Source organism: Dromiciops gliroides, chromosome X (genome assembly GCF_019393635.1).
Source record: "Dromiciops gliroides isolate mDroGli1 chromosome X, mDroGli1.pri, whole genome shotgun sequence".
Taxonomy (NCBI): Eukaryota; Metazoa; Chordata; class Mammalia; order Microbiotheria; family Microbiotheriidae; genus Dromiciops; species Dromiciops gliroides.
Genome location: NC_057867.1, coordinates 3,152,347 through 3,177,610, shown reverse-complemented (window position 1 = coordinate 3,177,610; position 25,264 = coordinate 3,152,347). Strand labels below are relative to the sequence as shown.

The following is a 25,264-nucleotide window of genomic DNA, read 5'->3' as shown; positions in this document are numbered from 1 at the left end:
CAAGTGCTGGCTCCTGCTCGGTGCTCCAGAGGGTAGACATGACCCCACCCCTCCCACCTTGTGAACACTGCTTTGCCCAGGTTCTCCCCAAGGGGGTCATTTGATCCTCATGAGCGATGACTCTCCCAGTCCCCAATTCTTGTCTTTTTCTTTCCAATGACTTGAGGGTTGGATCTGTGTCTTCCCCCCATCACCCAGCACCTCCCATCAGTGTGGGTCAGCTCTGGAGTCTAGATACCGGTTCTTCGCTCAAGGTCATTTGCCAAAGGCATTGTCAGCCCTAACCCAGTACCCTTGGGCCTCATCTGGGGAAGAGGTGCTGGAACTCAGGCTGGCCTCACCTAGCTCTCCCCTCACTTCTGTGTTCATTAACCAGGGCCTATCCTCAAGCTTTTCCTTCTGTGTAATGGGAAGAAAGCCATCTCCACGGCTCAGGAGAGGCTCATGAAAAGTGCCTCAAAGATGCCAGCCCCCTCTTGCCAAGGGAACACACCGGCCCCTGCAATGATGGGCAGCTGGCAAACTCCCCTCTCAGAAGTTCTGACCGCATCGTGAAGGGGAGCACTTTGCTCTACAAGACTGAGAGTCAGGCCCAGTTGGGCCTCTTCCCCTGCTGGGACCACACAGGGCAGAAGAGCTCTATTTCCCCTTAAGAAGCTGATGGTCAGGCCAAGGAGCATTCCCCTGATGGGGAAGAGAATGTGGGCTTGGAGTTTGGAAGTCCTGGGTTCAAATTCTGCCTCAGACACAATGCGATTTAACTCTTCAGGGCCTCAGTTTCCTCCTCTGTAAAGTAGCCTCAAAGGTTCAGCTTGAATTCTCTGACTTTATGAAGAGGAGAAAGCCCTGAAGGGACTGAAGGCCTGGGGATTGGGCCCCTTTCAATACCAGTCGCAGGCTATGACTCTTCCCTCTTTTTCATCTCCCCCAAGGCCCAGCACCCACCCTCATCCCAAGGAACAGAGAGCCCAAACACTCCCTTTGCAAAGAGGCTCTGTGTAATTGGGTGCTGCAGCCAGCCCCAGGGTGTCTGTATAAATAGCGTACAAAACCCGACAGTGCGGCAGCCTCATCTTAACAAAAATACTAAAAACTCATTAAAAATGGAGCCCAAGGAAGGGGCCAGGGTCAGGTCCAGTCAACGGGCAGCTCCTTCGGGTGGCTTAGTATCGTCCAAACATGTTGGTGTTGGGCTGAGGCTGGGTATCTGTAGAGATCAGAGATGATCAGGGCTGGGACACCAGGGGCAGGCAGATGGGCAGGAGGGGCTACACTGCAGGGAACCTGACCTCCTCCCCCTTCCCATTTGGGGAACCCTGGGCCAGGGCAGGATGCTCCTGGGTGGAGAGGGAGGGAGAAGGCTCACTTACTGGAAAGCTGCTGCTGGAGCTGGCGGACCAGGGCTGCTGTCTGCTGCTGTTGTTGGGTCTGCTGGAGGCCCTGCCGCTGGAACTGAGGGGACAAGGGAGAAAGAGCCAGCTCATAGCGGCCCTCTCCCTGAGTCTTCACGCTGCCCGGCACCTGGCTCTCCCCAGCCTCTGGCCCGGGCCTCCTCCCATGCTTCCCCCCATTCCTCCCTGGCCCTGTCCCTGTGCCACTCACAATGGGCTGCATGCCCAGCCCGGGCGGCTGTCCCTGAGCCTGGGGCTGTGGCACGGCGGCTACCTGGGGCTGCGGCTGCGGCTGAGGTGGCGGGGGTGCAGCCTGCTGCTGCTGCTGCTGCTGCTGTTGCTGCTGCTGCTGCTGCTGCTGCTGTTGCTGCTGCTGCTGCTGCTGCTGCTGCTGCTGTTGCTGCTGCTGCTGCTACAGGGGTAGAAAAAGGGCACACGGTTGGGTCCAAGTTTGGTTAGGTTTAGGGGCAGAGGGGAAAGAGCCAAGGGGAGGGGAATGAAGAGGGAGCTCTGGGGGGTCTCTATTTTGCCCTTCCCCAGTGCTTTCAGAGGGCATAAGGGGCAGTGCCTTGGGGACGCTACCCTAACTCTCCTCCTCGAGTTCCCTAGGGAGCTTGGCCAGGCTCCACGGGCCACTCTCTGGACCCCAAAGCCCTGGCCCTCCTCCATCCTGGGAGGTGAGGTGAGGAGGGATAAGTGGCTGATCCCAAGGCCCCTCCAGTCACCAGCTGAAACCCTAGGCCTAGGGCCAAGCCTGCCTCCCACTCACCCTCAGGATCTGTTGCTGCTGCTGCTGCTGCCGAATGTGGTACTGCTGCTGCTGCTGCTGTTGCTGCTGCTGTTGCTGCTGCTGCTCGGGCAGGATGGGACTGGGACGGACGCCGGTGGGGACCCCCTGAGCACTCAAGGGGGTCATGGTCCCCATCATGGAGGTCTGCTGTAGTGACTGGTGGGCAAACCTGCGGGACGAGGCAGAGCAGCAAGGAGAGGAAAACCATAGGTCCCCTGGGCTGGAAAGCTTATCCATTCCCCTGCCTCCAAAGATAAGCATTCTTGCCAAGCCCAGACAGAGTCGACTCTTGCTCAGAAGAGGCCTCCAGGGGGAGAGAGAGACTGCATTCTGGCATGTGTGCATTAGGTGCCTGCCTTCTCAGGGCGACTCTTCCCGCCAGCCAGCTCCAGCCAGTTTGCTGTGTGGGCCTCAGGAAGGAGTAGGCCTTGGAGCAGTGGACATACACAGCTTAGCCTCACTATCTTTGTCCATCAGCCTCTCTTCCAGAGGTTTTCTCCCTTCCTCCCTTCCAGATTACGTTACCAGCCCTTGCATACCCGGATTCTGGTTTGGGCTCTTCCTCATTCTTCTGCCTCTCCTCTGGTCACCTCCTGGGCCCAGCCCAATCAGCCTTTTCCTCTCTTCTCCAATACTCTCACCCCCTCAGAGGACTCCACTACCCCCAGGCCTTCAACAATCATCTCTACACCAACCAGTCCCAAATAGAGCTAGACCCCTCCAGCATCAAGCTTGCCCACGAACCCAAGTTCCTGTCTCCCAATTTTCCCCAAGACAACCCCTACCTCCAACTTAACACAGTCAAAACTCAACCAGTCATTCAGAGGCTGGCCAGGAGGCTGCACCTCCCTCCTTCCTTCCCTTCCTCCCTCTTCCTCCCAGGAGAGCAGGCCAAGCTACATTTGGACTCGGACAATCTGGGGGCCTGGGGAGGCTGGGAGCACTGACTACTGCCTGTAATAGTGTTCTGAAGCATCCCGAACTCCTCTGAAAATGACAAACAAAGCCAATGCAGTGGTCACTGTCTCAGCCCCCATATCCTCGGTGACTTAGTCACCGAGTCCTCCTTGGTCTTGTCTGTATCTCACGTTCATGGCTTCCTTTCCCAGCCCCACTGAGGCCACAATTAGTCTCCCATGGTCATTCCTTCTTTTTGTGCTCCTAGTGCTGCCCCACATCCCACCACTGCCAGGGGCTTTCTCCTTTGAGCCCTCTTACACACCACTGCTGACATGTTAATCTTTCTCAGTCCCTCATTGCTTCAAAAACATCTCATGGCTCTCTATTTTCTACTGAATTGGGTGCAAATACCTCAAGCCTTCCAGTGACAGATCCAACCTTTCTTTTATTTATTTATTTATTTTTGTGGGGGCAATGAGGGTTAAGTGACTTGCCCAAGGTCACACAGCTGGTAAGTGTCAAGTGTCTGAGGACAGCTTTGAACTCAGGTCCTCCTGAATCCAGGGTCGGTGCTTTATCTACTGCACCACCTAGCTGCCCCCCAGATCCAACCTTTCTTAGCCCATCTCCCAATTCTCCCCAAGACAATGCCTACCTCCAACTCAAGGCCAACTGCTCTCCTGACTGCTGCCCTCCATACTCTCCAGTGGTATAGTCATTTCTACCTCAGGACCTTTAGGGGTCCATGTTCTTGCATGAACAATAATTATCGCTTTACACTCTCGTGTTCCATGGTCAGCCAGATGCTGCCCTTCCTTTTTGCCTCTCTTTCCAGGCTGCTCCAGGCCACGTCACTGACGTAGCAAAGAATACTGGAAAGAGGTCAGGGTTAGGAGTCAGAGGAAGTGGCACTGAATCCTAGCCTTACCACTGTCTGCCAGTGTGACCCTGGGCAAGCTCCCTAAAGTCTCAGGGCCTCAGTTTCCTTCTCTGCTAAATGAGAGGACCATTAAGTTCCCCTCCAGCTGTATCCCCTGAACCTCCAGCCCTTCTTTCATGGGAAGAAGCCTTGTCTCCCCAACTCTAGCCTGAGTTGTTCAGGTACTAGGCTCTCCTGCACCGGGCTAGGCACAAGGCAGCTACTTCATAAAGGCTTGAGGACTTCTATGGCTCCTTTCAGTTTTGACCCAAAGCAAGGACCCAGCGATATTTAGTGGAGTCAGAGGATTCACTTGCTCTTCTATGTTCACTGAAGCTGGGCCCCTTGGGTTCACTGAAGCTGGGGTATACTACGAATCCTACTCTTCTCTTTTGTTACAGAACTGAGAGATAGTGGAGTGCAGTAGAGAGAGTCCCAAGTGGGGCCTCTGGGCCCAGTGGCTATGGGCACCAGCAAGCTATGGGTGTGGGTGCTGGGGTGGGGAGAGAGAGACAGTGGGAGGCTTGGAGTGGGTCGCTAATCTTACTGTGGATTCTTTTTTTTTTTTTTAAGTGAGGCAATTGGGGTTAAGTGACTTGCCCAGGGTCACACAGTTAGTAAGTGTTAAGTGTCTGAGGCCAGATTTGAACTCAGGTACTCCTGACTCCAGGGCCGGTGCTCTATCCACTGTGCCACCTAGTTGCCCCTTGCTGTGGATTCTTAACAACTTGGTGGCTATGGGCAAGGGGCTTCCTTCCCTCCTCAGATCTTCACTTTCTTCATCTGCAAAATGGGCCGATGGTGCCTCCCTCTCCCAGGGCTGCTGTGAAGAAAGCGCTCAGAAAAGGCATCAAAGTGCTCTGCCTATGAGCTATGCGGACCATCATGGTGTGGCCTTCTCTGTTCCTGCCATCATGGTGGCAGCATGGACTGAGCACTACTGCCCAAGCAAAGGGTAAATGGCTCGAGGGCCACCCTATGCCTGCAGCCTGCCCCCCACCCCCTGCCCCGACCAGATTACCCCTTAGGTTCCCTTGACTCAGGCTTTGACCCTAGGCCTTCAGTGGCAGTCTCTTGACCTGCCCCATCTGGAGCCTGGGTGCAGTGCTGGGAGGATGGGGCTTCCTTTCTCCTGTGATGAGTCCACCTGACCACATCTTCCCCCCGCCCCCCCCCCCCCAAGGCCACACAATATTACATGAAAAGTGTGTCTGGGTTGGTATCTTTTCCCCATTCTAGATGGTATCCATGGCCTCTGAAGGCAGGGCCCATAGTGGGGTGCAGTAGAGACAGTCCCAATGGGGCCTCTGGGCCCAGTGGCTGTGGGCACCGAATCTCTTCATAGTGTCCACCAAGCAGCATGCAGCCCTGTATAGACACACACACACACACACACACACACACACACACACACACACACACACACACAAAAACCCTCCTTGCAGCTCCCTACTAAGTCAAGAACCTCTTGGAACTTCAGTAGCCTGGGTGACCTCTAAGGTCCCTTTGAATGCTAAGGTTCTAGGATCTGAAGGTAGATGAATTGTGTTGGCGTCTCAAGGCCCACGTCCATTGGTCCCGAGACTGGCCATGTGCACATTCCTAAGCCAAAGGTACCTCTGCCATCATTGGTCCTCCCCACCTCGCCCACTTGCCCTGGGTGGCTACCTTTGAGTGGTGGGCAGCCCATGCCCATAGCCTGGGGCCTGCTGGTGCACATAGCCACTGGGCCTCTGCTGGAGGTGGCGTGCAGGGTCCACGAGGGTGGGGTTGGCGGCAGGATGGGGGCTCTGGTAGGGTTGGCCGGAGTAGCTGGGTGGCACCATTGTGCCAGTTGGGCCAGTGTGCTGCTGTAGTCCAATGTGGGAACCGTAGGGAGTGTAGCCCTGGGAAGAAGAGGAGACAGGTCAGGGCCAAGAAAGCCCCAAACTCTTTGGCTCCTTCTCCCTCCTTTCCTCCTCTCGCCTTACCTGGGAAGCCTGCAGTGAACCATAGGAGGAAGTTGGGGTCATCTGACGGACAGGTGGTTGGCCTAACATCCCCTGACTCTATAAAAGGAAAGGACGCAGAGACACGGTTGCTTCCCCTTCCCCTTCTCCGTCCTCTCCCTCGCCTTGATCCCCTCCTTTCCAAGATCTCCTTTCACACATTTCCCAGCCTTAAGACCCCCTCTGGATGAAGCGAGGACTCCACAGAGCCCTTGGCCATGTGCTCCCCATACCACAGCCCTTTCCCTAAAGTCTCTCCCTTCCACCCCTCTCACCAGCTTGGCCTGGAGCTGCTGACGGAGAAGTTGGCCCTGTGGCACGGGGGGCTGCTGTTGCCGGTACACAGGAGTCTTGTAGGAAGGGTCGATGCTTATGACCCCAGTTATGGGTGAAGGCATCACCCCAGAGTATGATGGGCGGGTCTGGAGCTTGGGTACTGGCATCCTTACCGGGCGATATGTGGTATCCAGGCGAGGGCCCCCTGGCAAGGAGAAGAAGCTGAACTGGGAGAGCAAAGGGCCCCAGTGGAGGAGGTGGGAGCTCAGAATAGCTGCCAACCACCTGGGCCCTCTAGGCTTCTCTTCCCTTTTACAGCCTCCTATCCTGCCAAAAGACAGCTGGGCAAAGGCCCTACTCAATGGGACTGGCACTAACCTGCGGGAAGAGGCTGGTTCTGGGTGTAGAGTGTCACAGGCGTCTGGGGGTAGCCAAAGCGAGAGATGGAGCCCCCGGCGGTGTGATGCAGCAGATCTGTGGGCACTGAGACATAGGAGCCACTCCGCCCTGGGCCCAGTCCATAGTCCTGCATGTGGCAAGGGAGGGAGTAAGTGAGGGAGGGAGGGAGGGAAGGAGGGAGTGGGGGAAATGGGGAAGAGCCTGAAGCCATAGGGCCCAATTCTTTTGTGGCTTAAGTGCCCACCCACCACGCCCCAAGATCTTGAGAGTGGGCAGAGAGCTGACCTCAGTCTTGCTGGCCGCCTGGGGACGCTTCTTGCTTTTGGGAGGCTTTTTCTTGCGTTCTTCTGTGCTAGGCGGGGCTGCCCCTGCCTTGTCAGGCTTGGGGGGCTCGGGTGCCTTTTTCTCGGGCTCTAGGAGAGTTGGGGCAGGTGGCTCTTCATCCTCTGGGGGAAGTGGCAGCGGTTCCAGGTAGTAGGTCCGGGGCCGAGGCCGCAGGTGGGTATGGTAGAGCAAGAGCCGCTGCTGCTCTTCCCCCCTTGCCACCCGCCGGTCTACACGCACGGTCCCAAACCAGCCCCAGGACAGTGGTGCCGATGGCTTCAGTCCTTCGAATAGATCCCAAGGAGAGATCTTCTGCTTGGTGGAGACTTGGAGGCCCTGCCCAGGGAGAGGGAGAGAGAGAGAGAGAGAGAGAGAGAGAGAGAGAGAGAGAGAGAGAGAGAGAGAGACAAAGCGCCTGGTGAAACCCTGGGAACAGAGAGCACAGGAAGAGACTGGGGGGCATGTGAGGGGAGATAGAGCGAGCTGTTCCCCTCCAGGTGGGTGGAAGGCCATGAGAAAATGGGGGTCTGCCTACAGAGGACGCGTGGGCACTTCAGTGCTCAGCACCTTGAGCTTAGTGGGCTCTTCTGGCTGCTTGCCCTGTGCACCACCAGCCATGCAGGTGAACTGGCTATGAGGAGGGCTCAGACGGGGGCTCACCTTGGGGAAGGAAAGAGGCAGACAGGGGCCAGATGTGGTTGGGATAGGAAAAGAACAAGGGAGAGAGGTGAGTGGTACTTCTGGCAGGGCCAGAGGGTGGTGGGAAAAAGCCACTAAGTGATCAATGGCAAGGCAAGAGTGTCCCATGGGATCCAGAGAGGCCTTGCCAGGGAGGGCTCATGCCCAGGGGGAGAGAGAGCGAGAGGGAGAGGGAGAGTCAGGCTGGGGGGACCCATGAGAGGGGGAGGAACATGCCTCCTTCTTGAAGATGGAATCAAAGCCAGCAATCTTATTGCCTTTGGTGTCAATGAGGGAGCCCTGTGGCTCGCAGGTGATGACGTCTCGTGTCTGCTTGGGCAGCGGCAGGAGCTGGCGGACCTTTTCCAGGCTGTCAGATTGGCGTTCTCCTAGCTCCTTCTGCAGGCACAAGAAGGGAGGGAAGGGGATGGCTTCAGGAGCCAGCGCAAACACAACGGGCACCTAAAGTCAGGCCAGGGGTCCAGCCCCGCTGCTTACCCGTAATTTCTTCACCAAATTCATGTATGCCCGTTTGTTTTCTTCCATGCTTCCCTGAGAAATGCTGGACATGTCTGCGGCCAATGTCCCATTGATCAGCACACTCAGCATATCCAGCACGGTAGTGAAGAGCTCACTGCAGGAGGAGTTGGTACACACAGACGGGCACATACACAGATGGGCACACACCCGCACAAACACAGAACAGACACACAAACACACAGAGGGTGGGGGACACAGGGACAGGATGAGTGTAGGGAACAAAAGCCAGTGGTGTTCCCAGGGCCAAGGTGTCCACAGGAGTCAGAATGGCCACACCTTCCCTCCTATATTAGGGCTTGGACAGAGCAGCAGCTCAGAACCAGGGGTGGATCGGGGTGGGGGGTACAAAGCAGGGGGCCATTAGGGGGCAGGGCTGGGATCTGGGGGAGGGGTTACTTGTTAGACTGCATGTCCACAGTGCCGCTAATGATAATCTCCAGGAGCAGTACGGCCCACTCGGTGGTCTGTTGGGTGCTTCGCTGGACTGTGTCAAACATGCCCCCCACCTGCCAGGAACACAGGCAAAATCTAACTGAGATGGCAGCGAGTGTGAGGGAAGGCCAAAAGAAAGGCATATCTGGCCTCTGGCCTAACGAGGACCTGTGTCACCAGTCACTGCCCCTCCTCTGAATCTCAGTAGACAATCAGGCAGCTGGGGGTGGGGGGCAGCAAATGTCTAAATAGGCCTCATGGTGCCCTGCACTGTGTGGGCAGCACCTGACCCAGGCCCCAGCCCTGATCCAGGCTCCTGCTGAGCCAGCTCAGTGCTCTGGCCTGCCTTCTCTCCTGCTTCAGGGCAGCTGGTGGTCCGGGCCCCCCCACCCCCAGGTCTGCTCCCTCAGTGTTGGCCCTGGCCCCTGGCCCCCAGGGCTCACCAGGTTAAGCCTCAGCTTGAGGGCCTCATGCATCAGCTGCTTGGGCTTACAATTGTCCAAGTATTGGTCGTCCCGCCAGTTGTTAACAATCTAGGGAAAAGCCAGACAGAGTCATGCCATTGGGGAGCGGGCAGGCAGGGTGTGGCCCTTGGGAAGCATGCCCACCTTCCTGCCCACGCCCAGCTGGGTCCAACAGGGTCTTGGTTACTGTGCGTACCTGGCGCACCTGGCTGTAGAGAGAGGTTAGGAGGCCTTCACGCTGCTCATCCTGCCCTTTCAGACAAGTCAGCACCAGGGACAAGAAGGGCTGCTGGCTCAGGAGGGACATGCTGGTGGAAGAAGTTAGGGGACAAGAGAAGAAAGTGAGAGCAGAGGATGGAAATGGGACCGCCCTGCTTTTAAGTGGGCTTCCCCCGGGGCAGCATTTCTCTTCCAAGCCCTGGGATGGCTCTCCTCCGTGTCCTCAGGCCAGGCCTGTCCCCCCATCAGCTCCCCCAGCAGCTGCTAGCTGTGGATCTGCTGCCCCTACCCTCCTCCACCCGGGAGCCTGGCAAGGCCACTCCAGGCCAATCCACCCTGGGCCTCGACTTCCCACTGACCTCTTCTGTTTCTGCCTGTCCCGCTCCTTGCGGGAGGAAGAGCCCAGGTGTTGTCCCTTCTCCAGCTCCTCCCCAGCTGCTTTGAGGACGTGGCCCTGCACTGAGGTGGGTAGCTTGGCAATGAGCGGAGCCACTAGCCACACCCCAGAGCGCTCCAGGGAGCTAGGGTAGGGGGAAGAAAGCAGATAAGGCCTGTGGGTCAGGGGTGAGCAGAGTGTGGCAGGCAGGGCCAGTGGGGTCCCCCTCCCCCTGCCCCTCCCCTCAGCCACACAGGGATTTCCACAGGGATCTCCCAGGGACCTTGGGGCCCAAATGGCTTTTACCGCACCTGAGAACAGGCTTAGCCTTGTTGCTGCTGGGGGGCACGGTGGCAGCAGGCCCCCCTGCGGCTGCCCCCGTCTCTGCTGACTGCTGGAAAACCTCAATGGTAGCCTTGGCAATGTTCTCCAGGAGGGAGTTCATCTCCTGGGGAGGACGAGGGGGATGGGAGGGCTACAGAGCCAGCTGGAGGCGCAGGAGGGCAGATGGTGGGAGGTGATGGCAGGGGTGGTGGAGGAGGAGGAGGGCGGATGGCAGGGTGGGGGACAGGACTCCATTGGAAATCCTGTCCTCCGGCATCTCCATTTTCTCCACCACCTCCCCTGCTCTCCACCTCAGCTCCCCACCTAGATAGCCTTAGCCCTCCGCACGCCTGTGACCCAGAGCCCTGCTCAGGCCTTCCCTAGCATCAGCCCCCCCATTTCTGTCCGTCCTCACTCCTCCCTCTTTACCTCTCCCAGACCAGAAGCCCTTGGCCTTCTCTGCTGTCCCACCCCCACCTCTCCCCCAGGGGTGGGGGGGGGGAGGAAGGAGAGAAGGGGACGCTTTATGACTCACATTGTTAGGGGTCTGTTTGATCATGAGTTGTAGTTCCAGGGAGGACTGCCGCATAGTCCACTGGTCCAGATTCTGCAATACAGGCCCCAGCCTCATCAGCCTCCTCCCTGAACCCAGACCTGCCACCAGCCAGCCCCGAGTCACAAACTGCAGTCCCAATGGCAACATGGTAGTGTTGAGGTTTAGCCAGGGGGGTGCAGTCTGCCTCCAGCACTCCTTTAGCTTTGTGACCACTTTTGTGTCACTCGACCTGAGGCTCAGTTCCCTTATCAATGGAAAAGGGCCTATCCATCCATCCATATACTCCCTAAACCTCATGGGTTTTTAGTAAAGTGGGCCTATTGGAAAATCTTAAAGTCTGACCCAAATGGGGGTCAAATGGCAAAGGGACCAGAGAAGTCACCTCTCCTGCTCCTTCAGCAGCCTACGGTGACAAGAAGCCCAACTCGAGTCCGGATACCTGATGCTTAATGACCCTGAACAGGTTACTGGACCTCCAGGAGCCTCAGTTTCTTCATTTGTAAACTGGGGATACCACTTACAGTTGTATCTCAGAGTGGGACTGCAAACCTTAAAGGTGCCACTGAATCAGGTTCAATTCAAACAGTGTGCTGGACGTCCCATGGGCAAGACACTGGGCTAGACCTCACAGTAGAAGGGTGAGCTACTATTAGTCTCCAGAGCAGTTATCACAGCCCAATTTAAGCTACTTGAGGGCGACACAGAAGAGAAGGTGCTAGCCCCGCCAGGAATGCTAGAAGACCTGAGGTCAAATCCGGCCTCAGACACTGACTAGCTGTGACCCTGGGTAAATTACTTCCCTCTGTGTACACTGAGTTTCCTCCCCTGTAGAGTGGGAATAAATAAGATCCCCTACTTCCCAGGGTGGTTGTGAGGGTCCCCTGAGATATAATCTCTGGAGGGGGCTGGGTAAAGCTGCCAGTGCTATATCAATGGCCACTGCCACTGCTACTGTTCTGTGTGTGATCCCTAGCAGAGAGGTCTCTGGGGGCTATGTGACGACTTGCGCAGTGAGTCCAGGACAGAACCCACTCGCTTGCTGACCACAATGGCCCCTTATGGAGAGAGCACCAGCCATATCCAGCCACTGCTGAGACCACTGGGCACTGTGGCGCCTCGGTCCTTGTCGTGGCATGGGCATCCTCAGCTCGGCCCAGCTCCTGCTGCCCCCTCCCTGGCTGCCGCTTCCTCCTTCTCCTCCATCCTCAGCTCCCACCTCCAGATGCTGCCTTCTCTCTCCTGTACCTGGAGAATGCGCTTGATGCGCTGCCGTTGGGGGTTGTCTCCATCCTCGTTGTCGAGCAGCCGATGTGGGTAGCAGATGAGCTGCATGAGGCGCTGGGCCTGGGCGCTACTCAGCACGGGGTCTTGGAGGTCGTTGCTGTCTTCACATAAAGACTTGAGGCAGCGTTCTCCCACCCACTCCTGGGGGAGAAGAGGAAGGGGGCAGTGCGAGGGGGGGGGGGGCAACAAATAGTTAAACATGGCGGAGAACAGGAATGGGGCAGGGTGGGGATGGATGGGAGGATGGGCCATGGAAGGACCCAAAGCCCAGAGAGGGGCACTTACCTGCTGGCAGATGCTGCGCAGCACGTACTTGGCATAAACGTCCAGACTGGCTGTCTCCACTGAGAAGCTTCGGCCCCCAGGCCTCCGGCCACCCCCACCCTCCTCCTCGGGGAGCTCGTCTGCTCCCCCTGCTAAGGCGAAGCCTGAGCCCTTCAACTCAGCATCTCCTGTGGGAAGAAAGGCAGTGAGGCCTGGACACAAGAGAAAGCCAGAGGGGGCCTCTCCTCCCTGCCTCCACTTTTCCAAAGTGACGGACCTGGAGAACAGGGCTTCTTAACCAGGGGCCCTGCAACTTGCTTTTTTCAAACTTCCTGATAACTCGATGTCCAGAAAATGACCTTTCTTTCTAATTCTATGTATTCGAGTGTATGCATTTCAAAACTTGTTATTCTGAGAAGGCAGGCAGGGTCCACGGGCTTCCCCAAACTGACTGGCAAAGGGGGTCCGTGACATACAGAAAGGGGCGGAAAGACTGTCCTCTGTGGCTCAGCTGGTACCGTGCCCATGCTTCACCCCCGCCCCCCCTCCAACCCCTACCAAGCACAAACACAGCCTTGAGCACAGCAAACACAGCCCCATCTACAATGCGGTTCTGGGAGGCAGCCAACAGGTGCCGATCACAGGAGGAACGGATCCCAACAGCGGGCTTGTCTGTGGAGAGAAGGATAGTCAATTTAATATGCACTGAAAAGGCAAGCATGATGTGGCAGGCACCAAGAATGGAAAAAAAGGAAAATGGGCCCTTTCCTCAAGAACTTTACAGTCTACTGTGGGAAAACTCCCCAAACACCCCTAAGTAAGTACCAAGTCATTGGCGGGAGTGGGAGAGAGAGGCCTCATGGAGAAAGGGACATGTCTTGGGCCTAGAGGCAGCCGAGGGTTCCAAAAGGCAGAGAGTGAGACAGAACATGTGAGGTCCTATTCAGGCTGAAATGCCAAATGCATGAAGGGTGGAGTCATGGGAAATCAGCCTCTATAAAGTAGAATGGGATTTCCAGAGGGTTCATGTTCAGTCGTGTCCAACTCTCTGTGACCCCATTTGGGGTTGTCTTGGCACAGATACTGGAGTGGTTGGCCATTTCCTTCTCCAGCTCACTGTACAGATGAGAAAACTGGGCAGACAGGGTGAAGTGACTCGGCCAGGGTCACACAGCTAGGAAGTGTCTGAGGCCAGATCTGAAATCGGGTATTTCTGACTCCAGGCATAGCCCTCTGCCCTGTACCTCCTAGTTGCCCACATTTCAGGGACCAGGATGGAACCAAGTCCTGGAACCTTTAAATATTCTCCAGAGTATCACCCCCAAGTCCCTGGCTAGCAAGATCAGCAGTCAGGTTACTTACTGCCATCAGCCTGGCAGGGATTGAGTTGAGGCGTCTTAAAAAGGTGGAGCAGGATTCGGCAGGTGAGGCGGGCACCCGGTTCAGAGTCCTGTTCACTGCAAGCTGGTAGGGCAAAGCAATACTGAGCTGAGAAAAGGACATGGCTCCTCTGACTGGAAGGGAGAGCAAAGATGGGTGGGGGAATGGTCTGTAGAAGTAGGGCAGGGCTCTGAAGTAGGCCAGTGGAGCCAGGAGCCAAGAGGCTGGGTCTGAGGTGGGAGCCAGCAGCCAGTGCTTGCCGTGATGGCTCAGTCGAGGGGTATGGGCTTAGAGGTCATGCACGGGAGGCCCCCCGGGGTTGCTTACTCACCAGCATTGAGCAGGGAGGGGATGGCTGCACAGCGGATGAGGTCCTCTAAGAGCAGGCACTGCCGGGCAATAAGGATGGCAACAAAGGTGGCAAGGGAGTCATGAAAAGACAGGTCACTGACCTGGGAAAGAAAGGTGAGCTCAGTGGACCCAAGTGATGCTAGCCGATGACAGGCCTGCCTGGCTGCCCCCTCCGCCCCAGCCCTCCCCTTCCTCTCCCCCAGGCTCACATCGACATTGCAGAGCAGGTCATTGAAGCCACAGGTACCATTATTAGAAGAGCAGCACAAAGCCTTCAGAACCCCGAGCCATTCTGCACTCAGGGCCTTGCAGTAACCAGTCAGTTCGGCACACAGGATGGCAATGTCATTCACCCTGGGGAGAGAGGACGTTCTTTGGGAAAGGTCGGGGCCTACCGCTCCCCCTCCCCTCTCCTTCACCTCCCTCCCCCCTCCCCGAACCAGCCCCAGCCTTGGCCCTATCGCTATCGCCACAGCAGAATGCAAGGAAGAGGAGGCACCCCCACTATCCACTGGGGCACTGGGTCTGGCCCGTACCGGTCAGGATCATGGTGGCCCACACACACATGCATGAGGGCATTGCAGACAAAGCTGTATCTGTTGGCGGGGTTCTCGCTGAGGCTCTTGCCCAGCCCGGTGTAGTAGGTGAAAGTGTGTGCCGCTGGGTTCTCCAGCGTGTCGATCATGAACTCGGGGGCCCATCGCATGTTTGACTCAGAGGGCTCCACATTGCAGTAGATAGTGTTCTTAACCTTTGAGCAGAAGTCACTGCAGGGCATGGAGAGGGGGAGGGAGACCTGGTAAGGGCAGGGGCAGGGACTCGGATAGACTGAGGGGCACAGGGAACCTCAGGGCACACCAACCGGGCTCAAAATCAGGGCTTGGGCCCAGGCCAGGCCTGGAATGACGAGAGCAGTCCCAACCAGGCCGCCCCAGGCTGACAGGGAGGGGAATGGGGGAGCAGGCCCAGTCCTGAGGTCTCCAGCCCTCTCTCACCTGAAGAGCTCCCCAAACTTGCTCTTTAAGTGGCTGCAAGAGGTGTACAGATCATAGAGATAGGCTAGGATGCAGCGTTCTGCAGAGGAGCCATCCGAGCGGTTCATGCCGTGCTTTACCACCCCGCAAAGGCTGATGGGGATGAAAGAGGAAGGTGGTGTTAGCTCATGGCGGTGGGGGCGGAGCGGGGAGCCTGTTCCTCTGTCAACCCTCAGCTTTTGGAATTAAGGACCCCCGGCCCAAGGGGTTCCGGGCCTTGATGCTTACCCCTCAAAGACCTGGGCCATCTGGTCTTGATTGAGGATGAGGCAGGCATGGTAGTGCCTCAGCACAGCCACGATACACAGGCACAGGCTGGTAGTATAGCTGCCCACGAGGTCCGAAGACTTGAGAAGCAGCTCAGCCTCCACCACGCTCAGTTCGTTCAGCAGCTGCCAATGGAGGCCAGGAGGAGAGTGAGAAGAGACCCTCTTCCTCTGCTTCCATGCCCTACGCCCTCTCCCCAGACAGAGTCTTTTTGGGATCCTGGGCTCCTTACCCCACAACTGGCCTTCCCCAGTGACTAGTGACACAGGGGCCACCTCCAGGGGAGGGGGGGAGCAAGGGAAGGGCTTTGGACCCTCCCTCTCATCTAGCTCTAAGAACGGAGGAGGGATCCTCAGGGAGTCACGAAACATTAGGCAGAGGTGGCCTGGCATGCATGCCAGAGAGGATACCAGCTTTGGAGTGAGAAGACCAGGGTTATAAATGGCCCGGCTCTGCCATTTATATACTAGCTGTGTGACCTTGGCCTAGTCTCTATCCCTAGATGAGCCTCTGTTTTCCAATGAGAATGATACTGCTACCTACCTCGGTTGCTCGTGAGAGAAGTGCTTTGTGAAAGCTAAGAGCCTAGAGGAGCGTGAGCTATGCTATGTGAGCAAGCCTGCCGTACCACATCCCATCACTCTTTGTACCTCGGGCCTTCTGCTAGCTGCAGCCTAACCTAGCCTGGCCTGTTCCACATTGTGACCTCACGCCCCCAGAGAACATTCTCTCCAGCCCTCGCCCTCCAACTCCCCACCTGGATAGCAAAGTCGATGAGGCCACTGATGCTGAGTGAATATTCCATGAGGTCGAAAATGAACTGTACGTGCTGTACCAAGGGCAGGTGGTATGACATGCCAAGGGCAAAGCTTGTGATCTGCTCCAGGACATTCCGGGAGACCTGGGGAGGGCAGGGCAATGAGGCTGAGCGGCTGAGCTGAGAAGCGCTGGGGAAAAGGGAGGGGGCGCACCAGCAAAAGGAAGAGCAGGGAGGATGGAAATGAGAGCGAGGAGGCAGGGCTCGAGGTGCTGAGGCCCAGGCCTAGGGCCCGTACCTGAGCTGTGACCTGGTGTTGATCGTAATGTGAAAGATGTTGGAATTTGGAGAATATGTCCTCAGCCGTGGGGAAGGCTTCAGGCCGAGTACGCCTCCTCTTCTGGCTGTCTTCCCCACCTGCCAGGAGGACAGTTGGAAGGGTGGACCGTCAAAGGACAGACCACGACTGGAGAGAAGCCCGTTGGGCATTTGACACTCACTAGACAGGGGCCCTTGTGGAGGGCTCCAGGTGCACAATAAATGTTGACGTTTAAAAGGAGGTCAGGGGGCGACTTTCAAGGAATAAGCAGTAAGTAGAGGATATGGAATGGTTTTCAACAGAAGACATAAAATCAATAACCACCTGAAAAAGCGAATAACCCAAGAAATGCCAGCAGTCCTCAAGCATCACCTCCCACCCATCAAGCTAAGCCAACAAGACCACTGTGGGGCAGCTCGTTGTTGGAAGGGCTGTGGGAAGGTAGGCCATTTCACCACTCGGAATGGGGCGACAGAGACGTTCGATTGTTCTGGAAGCCAGCTTGAGCTGCCGACTGACCTACACTATGACGACAAGCCCAAGGAGGCTCCAGGGAGGCAACCTTCTGGGGAGGCCCAGCAGCTGCACAAGTGTCCTGTGATCTGAGAGAGGTGGTGACAGATCAGGACCCAGTGAATGGGGAAAGGACCAAACCAGTTACGGCTGGTTCATTGGAATGGAATGGAATATTACTGGAGGAGAAACAAGGAGGAAGATAGGGAGCTCCAAGGTGCATGGGAGGATCAGGACAAAGGGAGAAGAGAGCCAAGGAGGCAGAGCGCAAAGAACACCACGCACCCGGAGTGCCACAGAGCGGGTCCCCTCCCACCCCTGCTCTTCCCTGCCTGCTCCTGCTCAAGGGTAGGCAGTCTTCCTCCTCTCTGGGAACAATATACAATCTAACTGTCTTCGGGAAGGGATCTGGTAACAGAGTATGGGAGAAGTATCTGTTGTATCCAGAGAAAAAATAATAATCTATCTCTTGTGGCTTGTTTGTTTGTTCTGAACCAAAAGAGAAATGGATACAGAGAGGGAGGTATCCGGGCAAGAGCCAGCAGGAAGTATACTCGTTCTCTGAGGGGAGCCTTCTGCCCCAAGACTCCCAGGGACCCATGTGCGCCTCCCAGGGACCCCTCTGCAGTGACCTCTTGACATTTCTCAATGGACCAGCAAACATCAGCCAGTGTGCAAGGAAAGGGGAAGGGGAAGGGGAAGGGAAGTTTCCAAGGAACTGCAGCTCTTCTTGAAGGTTCTTTAGGATGAGCTCTGACCCTTGAGAGGTCCCTGTCCTGGGGGAGAAAATGAAAACTAAAGTTGCTTTGGGGGCCTTGTTCCCCGGGGGAGTGCTTGGAACTCACCGGTCTCAGCTGTGCCCTTGCGGTTCAGCACTTTGAGGATGTCCTTGGTAATCTTCTTGATGGCATGGCGGGCATCATCTCTCTGTTTTCCTACCCCAAACAGGACCACGAGGCGCTGGTTGCACTCGTGGCTGCAGGCCTCCTCCTGTGTGGTCCCAGCAGTCCTGTCAGACTCACCCACCTTGGCCGCAAGCCCACCCTTGTTCATGGCCAAATAAACAAATCGCGTGCTCTTCTGTACATCCCCTTCTCCCAAGAACACCCACAGCCCATCCCTGGAGCATGGGCCCTGGGCACAATGCTAATTACTCTTGGGTAGACCCGAAGGAGGAAGGAAGGAGGAGGGAGGCAGGTACCTGGGGGATGGGGAAGTGCGTGGCATACTGCACATGGCGTGGCTGCTCATAGAGAACCCCCAAGGTCCCCTCCACTTTTTCCTTAAGTAGTGGTTTCATTTCTTTCTCCCCATCTGGTTTCTCAGGGGATGGGCTGCCTTTCCCCTCGCAGTGCATAGTGGGAGAGAACATCTGAGGAAAGAAGAAGGCAGAATGTCTGCACAGAGGGCAGAACTCCGGGGGATGCCCTGGGGAGTGAAGAGCCATGGGAGGAAGAGGGCAGGAGCCCTCCATGGCTGGGGCCCACCTTACCGAGAAGTCAGGCTTCTCCATGTCCTCGAAGAGTGCACTGGACCCGGGGTCAACGTCCATAGCCTCGGACAGTCCGGGGTCCTGAGGGCACGGCAGACACGGCCAGTGAGCCGGAGCTCTTCCCTCCCTCCACCCCAGCTCCCCGGGTACCAGCCAGCTTGGCAGTGGCCACAGACATGAAGCGCTCACCTCGAGCTTGCTGCTGCTGCTGCCCTCAGCATCCTTCCGCTCAGGGTCATCTGGGGGGTCATCAAAAGGAGAGGGGGGGCGGGGCCCCGGTGCTCCAAATGCCAGGTCACCTCGAGAGATGAGGGTGCAGGTGTAGATATTGTGGGAGAAGACGTCATGGCGGATCAGCTCACAGAATAGGAGCACCAGGTTGAAGAACTCCACCCTCTCGCTCTCGCTTCTCGGATCAGCTAGAGAGACAGAATGGGGTGATGAGGAGGAAGTAGGAGGGAAGAAGCGGCAGGGAAGCAAGGCCAGGTGGTAACAGACTGGGACCCCACATACAACAAGAAAACTCCACTCAGTTTGCCAGGATTCCTATTCCACCTCTATGTGGAGCTTTCGCAAAGGACATTTGAAATGTTAATAAGGATCTATTCATTAAGTACCTACTATGTGCCAGGCACCACTAAGCACAGAACAAATATGGTGCTATTATTATCCCTATTTGACGGATGAGGAAACTGAGGCAGGCAGTGCTAAAGTAACTTGCCCAGGATCACAGAGTGACCTGAGTTCCAGTGGCTAAATTTTAACTCAGGTCTTCTTGACTTCAAGTTCAGGGCTCTTGCCATTGAACCACCTAGCTGTCCCTAATGCCACATAGACAGGCACCTCCAGAGACAATACAATCGTATCGTTAGGCTTGCCCATCAGACTCTTCAGTGTTCATCGATCAGGTCCATGGCTAGCCAGGTCACTCTGTGCAGAGGCTCCTAGAGGCTTGAGCATCAGGTTGGGCTGGGTTGGGTTTATGGGAGAAAGAGAAGGAGCAGCTGACAGGGGGCAGTGATCCATACTTAGCATGGGAGCCTGGGTGTCCAAGAACTGCAACAGGACGTCCTGGAAAATGGGAGCAGTGGGAGCAGACAGCGAGGCCGACGAGATGGAGCCCTTCTCATCCACTGCCTCGGACTCACCACAGCGCTGGCGGGGAGACGAGAGGGAAGGGAAGGCTTCACTCCGAGGTCCCCCAGCCTCAGCTCAGATGCCCCAGGATGTTCGCATCAGCCTCCACCTTGTAATTCTGATCTCCACTCCCCAGGCTCTCTCTCTGGCCTCCACTATTCTCCATCTCTGCTCCCTCCTCCTGGACCCCACAAGTCCAGCCTTGATTGATCTTTGCCCTCCTAGACTTCTACCACTGCCAGATGTAGCCCAACTCTCCTCCCCTTGGCCAGCCTCGTTTCTCTCTCTCCCCTCCTTTCTGACCTCTGCCTCAATCTCTGCCTGTCTCTTCTCCAACAGCTTGGCAACCACCATAGCTCGGTGGCGGCCAGAACGTTTGCAGCTGACGGCCCATTCACACAGTAGTGCCACCACAGCATCATCATCTGGGGAGATCTGGGAAGTAGGGAGCAAGAGCCAGAAGAAGGAGAGAAGGAAGGAAGGAAGGAAGGAAGGAAGGAAGGAAGGAAGGAAATAGCCATTATGAGCCTACCATGTGTTGGGTACCATGTTAAGGACTTCACCTATGTTATCTCATTGGAGCCTCACAACAACCCTGGGAAGTAGGCACTATCATGATCCCATTTTGTAGTTGAGGAAAGTGAGGCAAACAGGTTAAGCGACTAGGTCACACACCTAGCAAATGTCTTAGATTTGAACTCAGGTCTTCCTGACTGCAGGCCCTGTACCATATGGCATCTAGCTGCCTAACAGCTACCAAATGGAAAAGCCAGCAATCGGCACCATCTTGGGCCTAGTAATGTCAAATCTGTGCACAAACACTGGCCAGTTTCATACGCCACCACTCCTTTGCCTTTCCTGTTTGCCCTCCGTTCTCTAGGCCCCCTTGAGCCCCAGCCCTGGCTGCCTACCTCATGGCCATCTTTACTGGGCCCTAGTCCAAAGATGCGATTACACAAGGAGTCCAGGGAATTGCTGAAGTCGGAACGCTCAAAGCTGTGGCTGTCCAGCACTTCCAAAGTGTGAAGCACCCGGCCGATGGTGAACCCTGAAGAGGCAGGGGATTAAAGGAGAACCTCCTTCAGGGATCCCCAGGGCATCCCCACTGACTCATGTACTGCCTTTAAGCAGCCAGTGGCCTACCTGCAGTTGTCTCTTGGCATTTGTCGAAGGACCAGCGCACTTCCACGGCCTGGCCCCGCTCCTTGATCTGTTGTTCAATTTCACGTAATTTGGCCCGGACCTGCACCAAGACAGAGGTGGCAGTAGAGGTGGAGCCTAAGGCTCTCAAGGCTGCCAAGAGGAGCAGCCCCATGAGGGGCTCTCCCAGAAACCCCCAAGCATTAGCCTGTAGTAGTTAGGGTACCTGTTGAGTGAAGGCAGAGTTGCCCCCAGGCATGGGCAAATTGGAGGGAGCAATAGGCAGGTGGTCAAGAGGTGAGCCGGTCTTAATCCTGCTGTCAGTCAGTGAGTAGTGCCAGACTAGGGCACTGGGGCAGCAGAGAAGGATGCTCTGGGAGGCAAGGCAATCAAAAGGGCCAGTTACCAGGGGGAGTCTCCTGCCCAGCTCCAGCATGGAGGGCAGGCCGCTGAGCAGGAGGGGACCTCCTTCCCTCCTTGTCCTAACTAACCCCCGAGCACCTCCCACTCCCTACCTACATCCTTTTGGTTTGGGACTCTGGGCTGGAGGCCCTGACTCCCAAGCCTAGTGAGATGTTCATCGTGGTCATCACCTAGGGCTTGCCCGAAAGCTTGGCCGTGGTATGGCACTCACCTGAAGGATGCAGCTGAGCCCAAAAACCAGAGGTCGATGCTGAGGACACTGCAGCAATTCCCCAAAGGGTGTGGAGGGCTGGCTGCCAGCTGGGGGTTGAGGAGCAGGGGTCGGTGGCAATGTGCTGCTGGGCTGAGTGGCAAGTACATGGGGAAGGTGGCTGCTCACACCATCCAGCTGCAGGGCCAGTCTCCGAGTACAGAAATAAGCAAGGCGGCGAGAAAGGTATGCAGACTGAACAAATTCCCCTGAATACTGTGGAGAAGACATGGCTCTGAGCACCTGCTAAGGTGGACCTCTCCCTCCCCTGAAGGCCTGGAACTCAGGGGCTGCACCCAGATCTCAGGCTCTAGGGTCTCACCCTCAGCAGCAGGGGCAGCAGCAGCTTAAGCAGCTCATCTTCTCCAGGCCGGATTTTCTCAAAACACTCGAGGACCCAAGTCAGGAATTCATGGCGGTCCAGCATCCCATCCTGAAAGTACCGGGGAAGGAGGGAGATCAGAGGGGAGAGAATGGCATAGAGCAAGGAAGCTGAGGATTCCAAGGGAATGGCAGTATGCACCAAGTGGACCTCGGCTCCTTACTTAGCCATGCCAGGGTTGGGCTCAGCCTGGGCCCCTGCATGCTTAATGTGCCCACCCCATTGCCTGCTACCTGGAACATGAACATAGCCAGCTTCTCATTGTAGTCCCACTGCCGGAGGGCTGTCTCCACCTCATGGGGGAGAGACCCTGAGGAAGAAGCACAGCTCCCAGGCCCTGGCCGGTAGAACTCAGCCATCTTCTGTAGCTGCTCCCACAGATACTTGGTGATGATTTGGGTCCACTCTGGAAGTGAAATGGAGAAAAGAACGCTTGGAGCTGAGAATACCCAGTGCTGGGGTGGGCTGGGGGATGTTGTCATAAAGGGATCCGGGGTGCGTGCCTGTGCTCTAGTTTTTGGGTTACTCACCCACGAAGGGGTCAATGACGTGCTTCTTCTTGACCTTGGTCTCTGTGATTGCCGCATAGTAGGCACAAGTCATCTTGATGAGCCAGGCAGCCCTCATCACTGGGACTGTATACTTAGCCAAATAGCCAAACACTTCCTCCTTCTTACCGAAAATGGGTACCTACAAGTGGACGCCAGAGGGAATCTGAGGATCTCAAAGCTGCTTCCATGGCACCCATTCCCAAGCCAACTGAATAGACTCCCATTGGCCTCAGGACTAGCTAGAAAATCAGAGGCTATTCCTGGCTTCAAGGCTTTCCCAAGTTCTCCTATGGAATGTATCATACAAAACCAACAGGCTTATCAGAGAAGAAAGAGCACTAATGCCTCAGGGCAAGAAGCCAAGAAAGGTTGCCCACAGATGGTGGCACAAGGCGTGCCCATGGAGGGAGCTCTGAAGGCCCTTAGAGATTCTAAGAAGTGGAGATAAGGCGTGATGGCACACCTTCAGGCCTGGGGAACTGACCATGCATAAAAGGCAGTGAGGCAGGAGATAGGTTGCTGAGTGAGAGAAATGGCAGAACCGGCCACTTTGGTGGCAACAAAAAGGATGGACGGGGAAGCAATGGGAAGTGGGGGCGCTAATGTCAGCCTGGGACAACCTGGAAATGGCAAGGGGGGAGAGCTGGCAGCTGGGAGCCAGGAGTGCGTTCTCCCCTCCATGGCCCATAGGCCCCAGAATCAGCGCCTCACCTTTTTGGCTAAGTGTGTGAGTGGCTTGGTGCCAGCCAAGTCTGTGAACCAGGCATGGATGGCGCTCTGGGAACGTGCAGTGACCAGCCAAAAGTTATCTTTCTGATTCACTTGGGGCTTTCTGCGCCCCATGTCCGGTAGGGTGTTACAGCGAAGTTTCTCTGCAATGATGCTGCTAAAGTTGGAGCTGATCTGAGGGAGGAGGGAGAGAAGGGAGAGAGAACACTTGGGAAGTGCCCCTGCCAGAAGGAGCTCCCTAGCCAGTGCCCCTGGCAGACAGAGTAGCAGGGGACCTCCAGTACAGCCCCACCCACCCCCCAGCTCTGGGCCACTTAACCCCTTCCCTCTTTGGAGACCTGGGAGAACTGCTGGCTGGCTGGAGGGCCTCCCTGGGAGAAACTGTTAGTCCCTCTGGGGCTAGGTAAGGAGAGCTAGGTGGAGGGGGGGTCAGACTGGGAGGGTGAGAACTAAATGGGGAGGACTAGCTGAGGAGAACCAAGTGGGGAGGATCAGATGAGGAGAACTAAATGGGGAGGACTACCTGAAGAGAACTAAGTGGGAGGACCAGCTGAGGAGAACCAAGTGGGGAGGATCAGATGAGGAGAACTAAATGGGGAGGACTAGCTGAGGAGAACTAAGTGGGAGGACCAGCTGAGGAGAACCAAGTGGGGAGGACTAGCTGAGGAAAACCAAGTGGGGAGGATCAGATGAGGAGAACTAAATGGGGAGGACTACCTGAGGAGAACTAAGTGGGAGGACCAGCTGAGGAGAACCAAGTGGGGAGGATCAGATGAGGAGAACTAAATGGGGAGGACTACCTGAAGAGATCTAAGTGGGGGGGACCAGCTGAGGAGAACTATGGGAGGACTAGCTGAAGAGAAGTGGGTGGGTGGGGACTAGCTGAGGAGAACTAAGTAGGGACAACTAGCTGAGGAGAAGTGGGGGGGGGGACCAGCTGGGAACTAGGTGGGGGGACTAGCTGAAAAGAATTAAGTAGGGAGAACTAGCTGAGGAGAACTAAATGGGGAGGACTGCCTGAAGAGAACTAAGTGGAGGTGGGGGGGGGGGGGGTGACCAGCTGAGAACTATGGGAAGACCAGCTCAGGAGAACTAGGTAGGGGGGAACTAGCTGAGGAGAATCAAGTGTGGAGGATTACCTGAAGAGAATTAAGTGGGGAGGACTACCTGAAGAGAACTAAGTTGGGGGGGGGGATCCGGCTGAGGAGAACTAGGTGGGGGGCGGGGAGGCACCCCGGTGGAGGGGGGCACCCCGCCCTGGGTGCTGGGTGGGGGAATCTCCAGGCCCTCCCAGCCCTGGGGCAGTCCGTGCGGGTGGGCGGGGGCGCGTCATCGGGAAGCCAGGGGAAGCCTGGGGCCAGGGGGGGTGGTACAGGGGCAGCGGGGGTGGGGCCCTCACCTTGGCTGGGTTGAAGTTGACGTTCTTGGCGCTGCCGTGCTCATCGCCGGACACCGCGGGCTGGTTGTTGAAGCCCTGCTTCACGTTCAGGGCAGTCAGCTCGTCCTGAAGGAGAGGAGGGGACCCTTGAGCCGTTGGCCCGCGGGCTCCCGGGAAGGGGGGGAGGCGGGGGGGGGGGGCCCTCGCTGACAGTTGCTGACAGTTAGCGGCCGGCCGGCCAGCCGCCGGTCCCCAACTCTCCTGGGGGAGGGGGGCCCGGCCTGCCAACTTTGGCGGGGCGCCGCGGGCGGGGCCGGGCGGGCGGGCGGGCGGAGCCCCCGGCCCCCCGATCGCCGGCGGGCCCCCTCTCCGCTGCCCTCCCCTCCCCTCCGTTGCCCTCCCCTCCCCTCCCCTCCCCCCGCCTTCCCCTCCTCCCCTCCCCCTCCGATGGCCCCCGGCCGGGCCGCGTCGCGCGCACCTCCTTCTGCTTGGGGTCCTGAGGGTAGACGTCGGGCGGGCCCAGCCGCGGCCGCTTCAGCGGCCGGTGCTCGTAGCTCAGGATGCCGAAGGCCGCCATCTTGGCCGGCAGCGCCAAGCCGCGGCGGCGCCGGCTGGGCCCGGCCCGGAGTGAGGAAAACGAGCAAGAGACGACTGAGGGCCGAGAGCGGAAGGGGGCGGGGGCGGGGGCGGGCGAGGGCGGGCCGGGGGCGGGCTCAAGGTGGGGGCGGGGCCGGAGGCGGCCCCGGGGCGGGGCCTGGCGCCCGGGGGCGGGGCCGGAACCGGGCGAGCGGCCGGGGAAGGGAAGAGAGCTGGGAGCCACGTGCGGCCAGCTGGCCTCCCCCGGCTGCCCCCGCCCGCCCGGGCCCCCCGGGTCCCCTGCCCAATGGCCCCGCGTCCGTCCGCCCGGCCCAGGGCCCCCGACCCCTCCTCAGCCGTGTGCCGGCCCCGGGACCCCGGGCCCTCCCGGCATCCCGAGCAGCCCCGGCCCTTCCCTCTGTCCGACACGGCCCGGGGTGGAGGGAAGGGGCGAGCATCTT

At 57.3% G+C, this 25,264-nt stretch overlaps 1 protein-coding gene across 2 annotated transcripts; it reads right to left on the bottom strand.

Moving 5' to 3' along the window:
• Nucleotides 1–980: 980 nt before the first annotated feature.
• On the bottom strand, nt 981–24,884 carry MED12 (mediator complex subunit 12). 2 transcript variants are annotated; one of them, XM_043974425.1, is made up of 44 exons: nt 24,706–24,884; nt 24,249–24,353; nt 22,832–23,023; nt 22,100–22,259; nt 21,803–21,975; nt 21,510–21,620; nt 21,149–21,403; nt 20,741–20,887; nt 20,518–20,617; nt 20,286–20,422; nt 19,678–19,809; nt 19,266–19,392; nt 18,427–18,656; nt 18,238–18,318; nt 17,947–18,117; nt 17,591–17,735; nt 16,212–16,330; nt 15,914–16,057; nt 15,118–15,281; nt 14,851–14,982; nt 14,392–14,622; nt 14,065–14,209; nt 13,836–13,956; nt 13,487–13,588; nt 12,683–12,796; nt 12,146–12,312; nt 11,822–12,001; nt 10,556–10,627; nt 10,008–10,144; nt 9,680–9,841; nt 9,298–9,409; nt 9,081–9,170; nt 8,602–8,711; nt 8,164–8,299; nt 7,903–8,064; nt 6,949–7,323; nt 6,643–6,790; nt 6,264–6,469; nt 5,971–6,048; nt 5,669–5,886; nt 2,161–2,350; nt 1,603–1,803; nt 1,371–1,452; nt 981–1,207 (listed from the first exon to the last, which is right to left on the bottom strand). In XM_043974425.1, the coding sequence occupies exons 1-44, from the start codon at nt 24,802–24,804 to the stop codon at nt 1,164–1,166; spliced, it is 6,507 nt and encodes a 2,168-aa protein (XP_043830360.1). In that variant the 5' UTR covers nt 24,805–24,884; the 3' UTR covers nt 981–1,163. The 2 variants fall into 2 exon arrangements, with proteins under 2 accessions (XP_043830360.1, XP_043830361.1); XM_043974426.1 differs by having other exon boundaries at nt 1,666–1,803.
• Between the last annotated feature and the right edge of the window lie 380 nt (nt 24,885–25,264).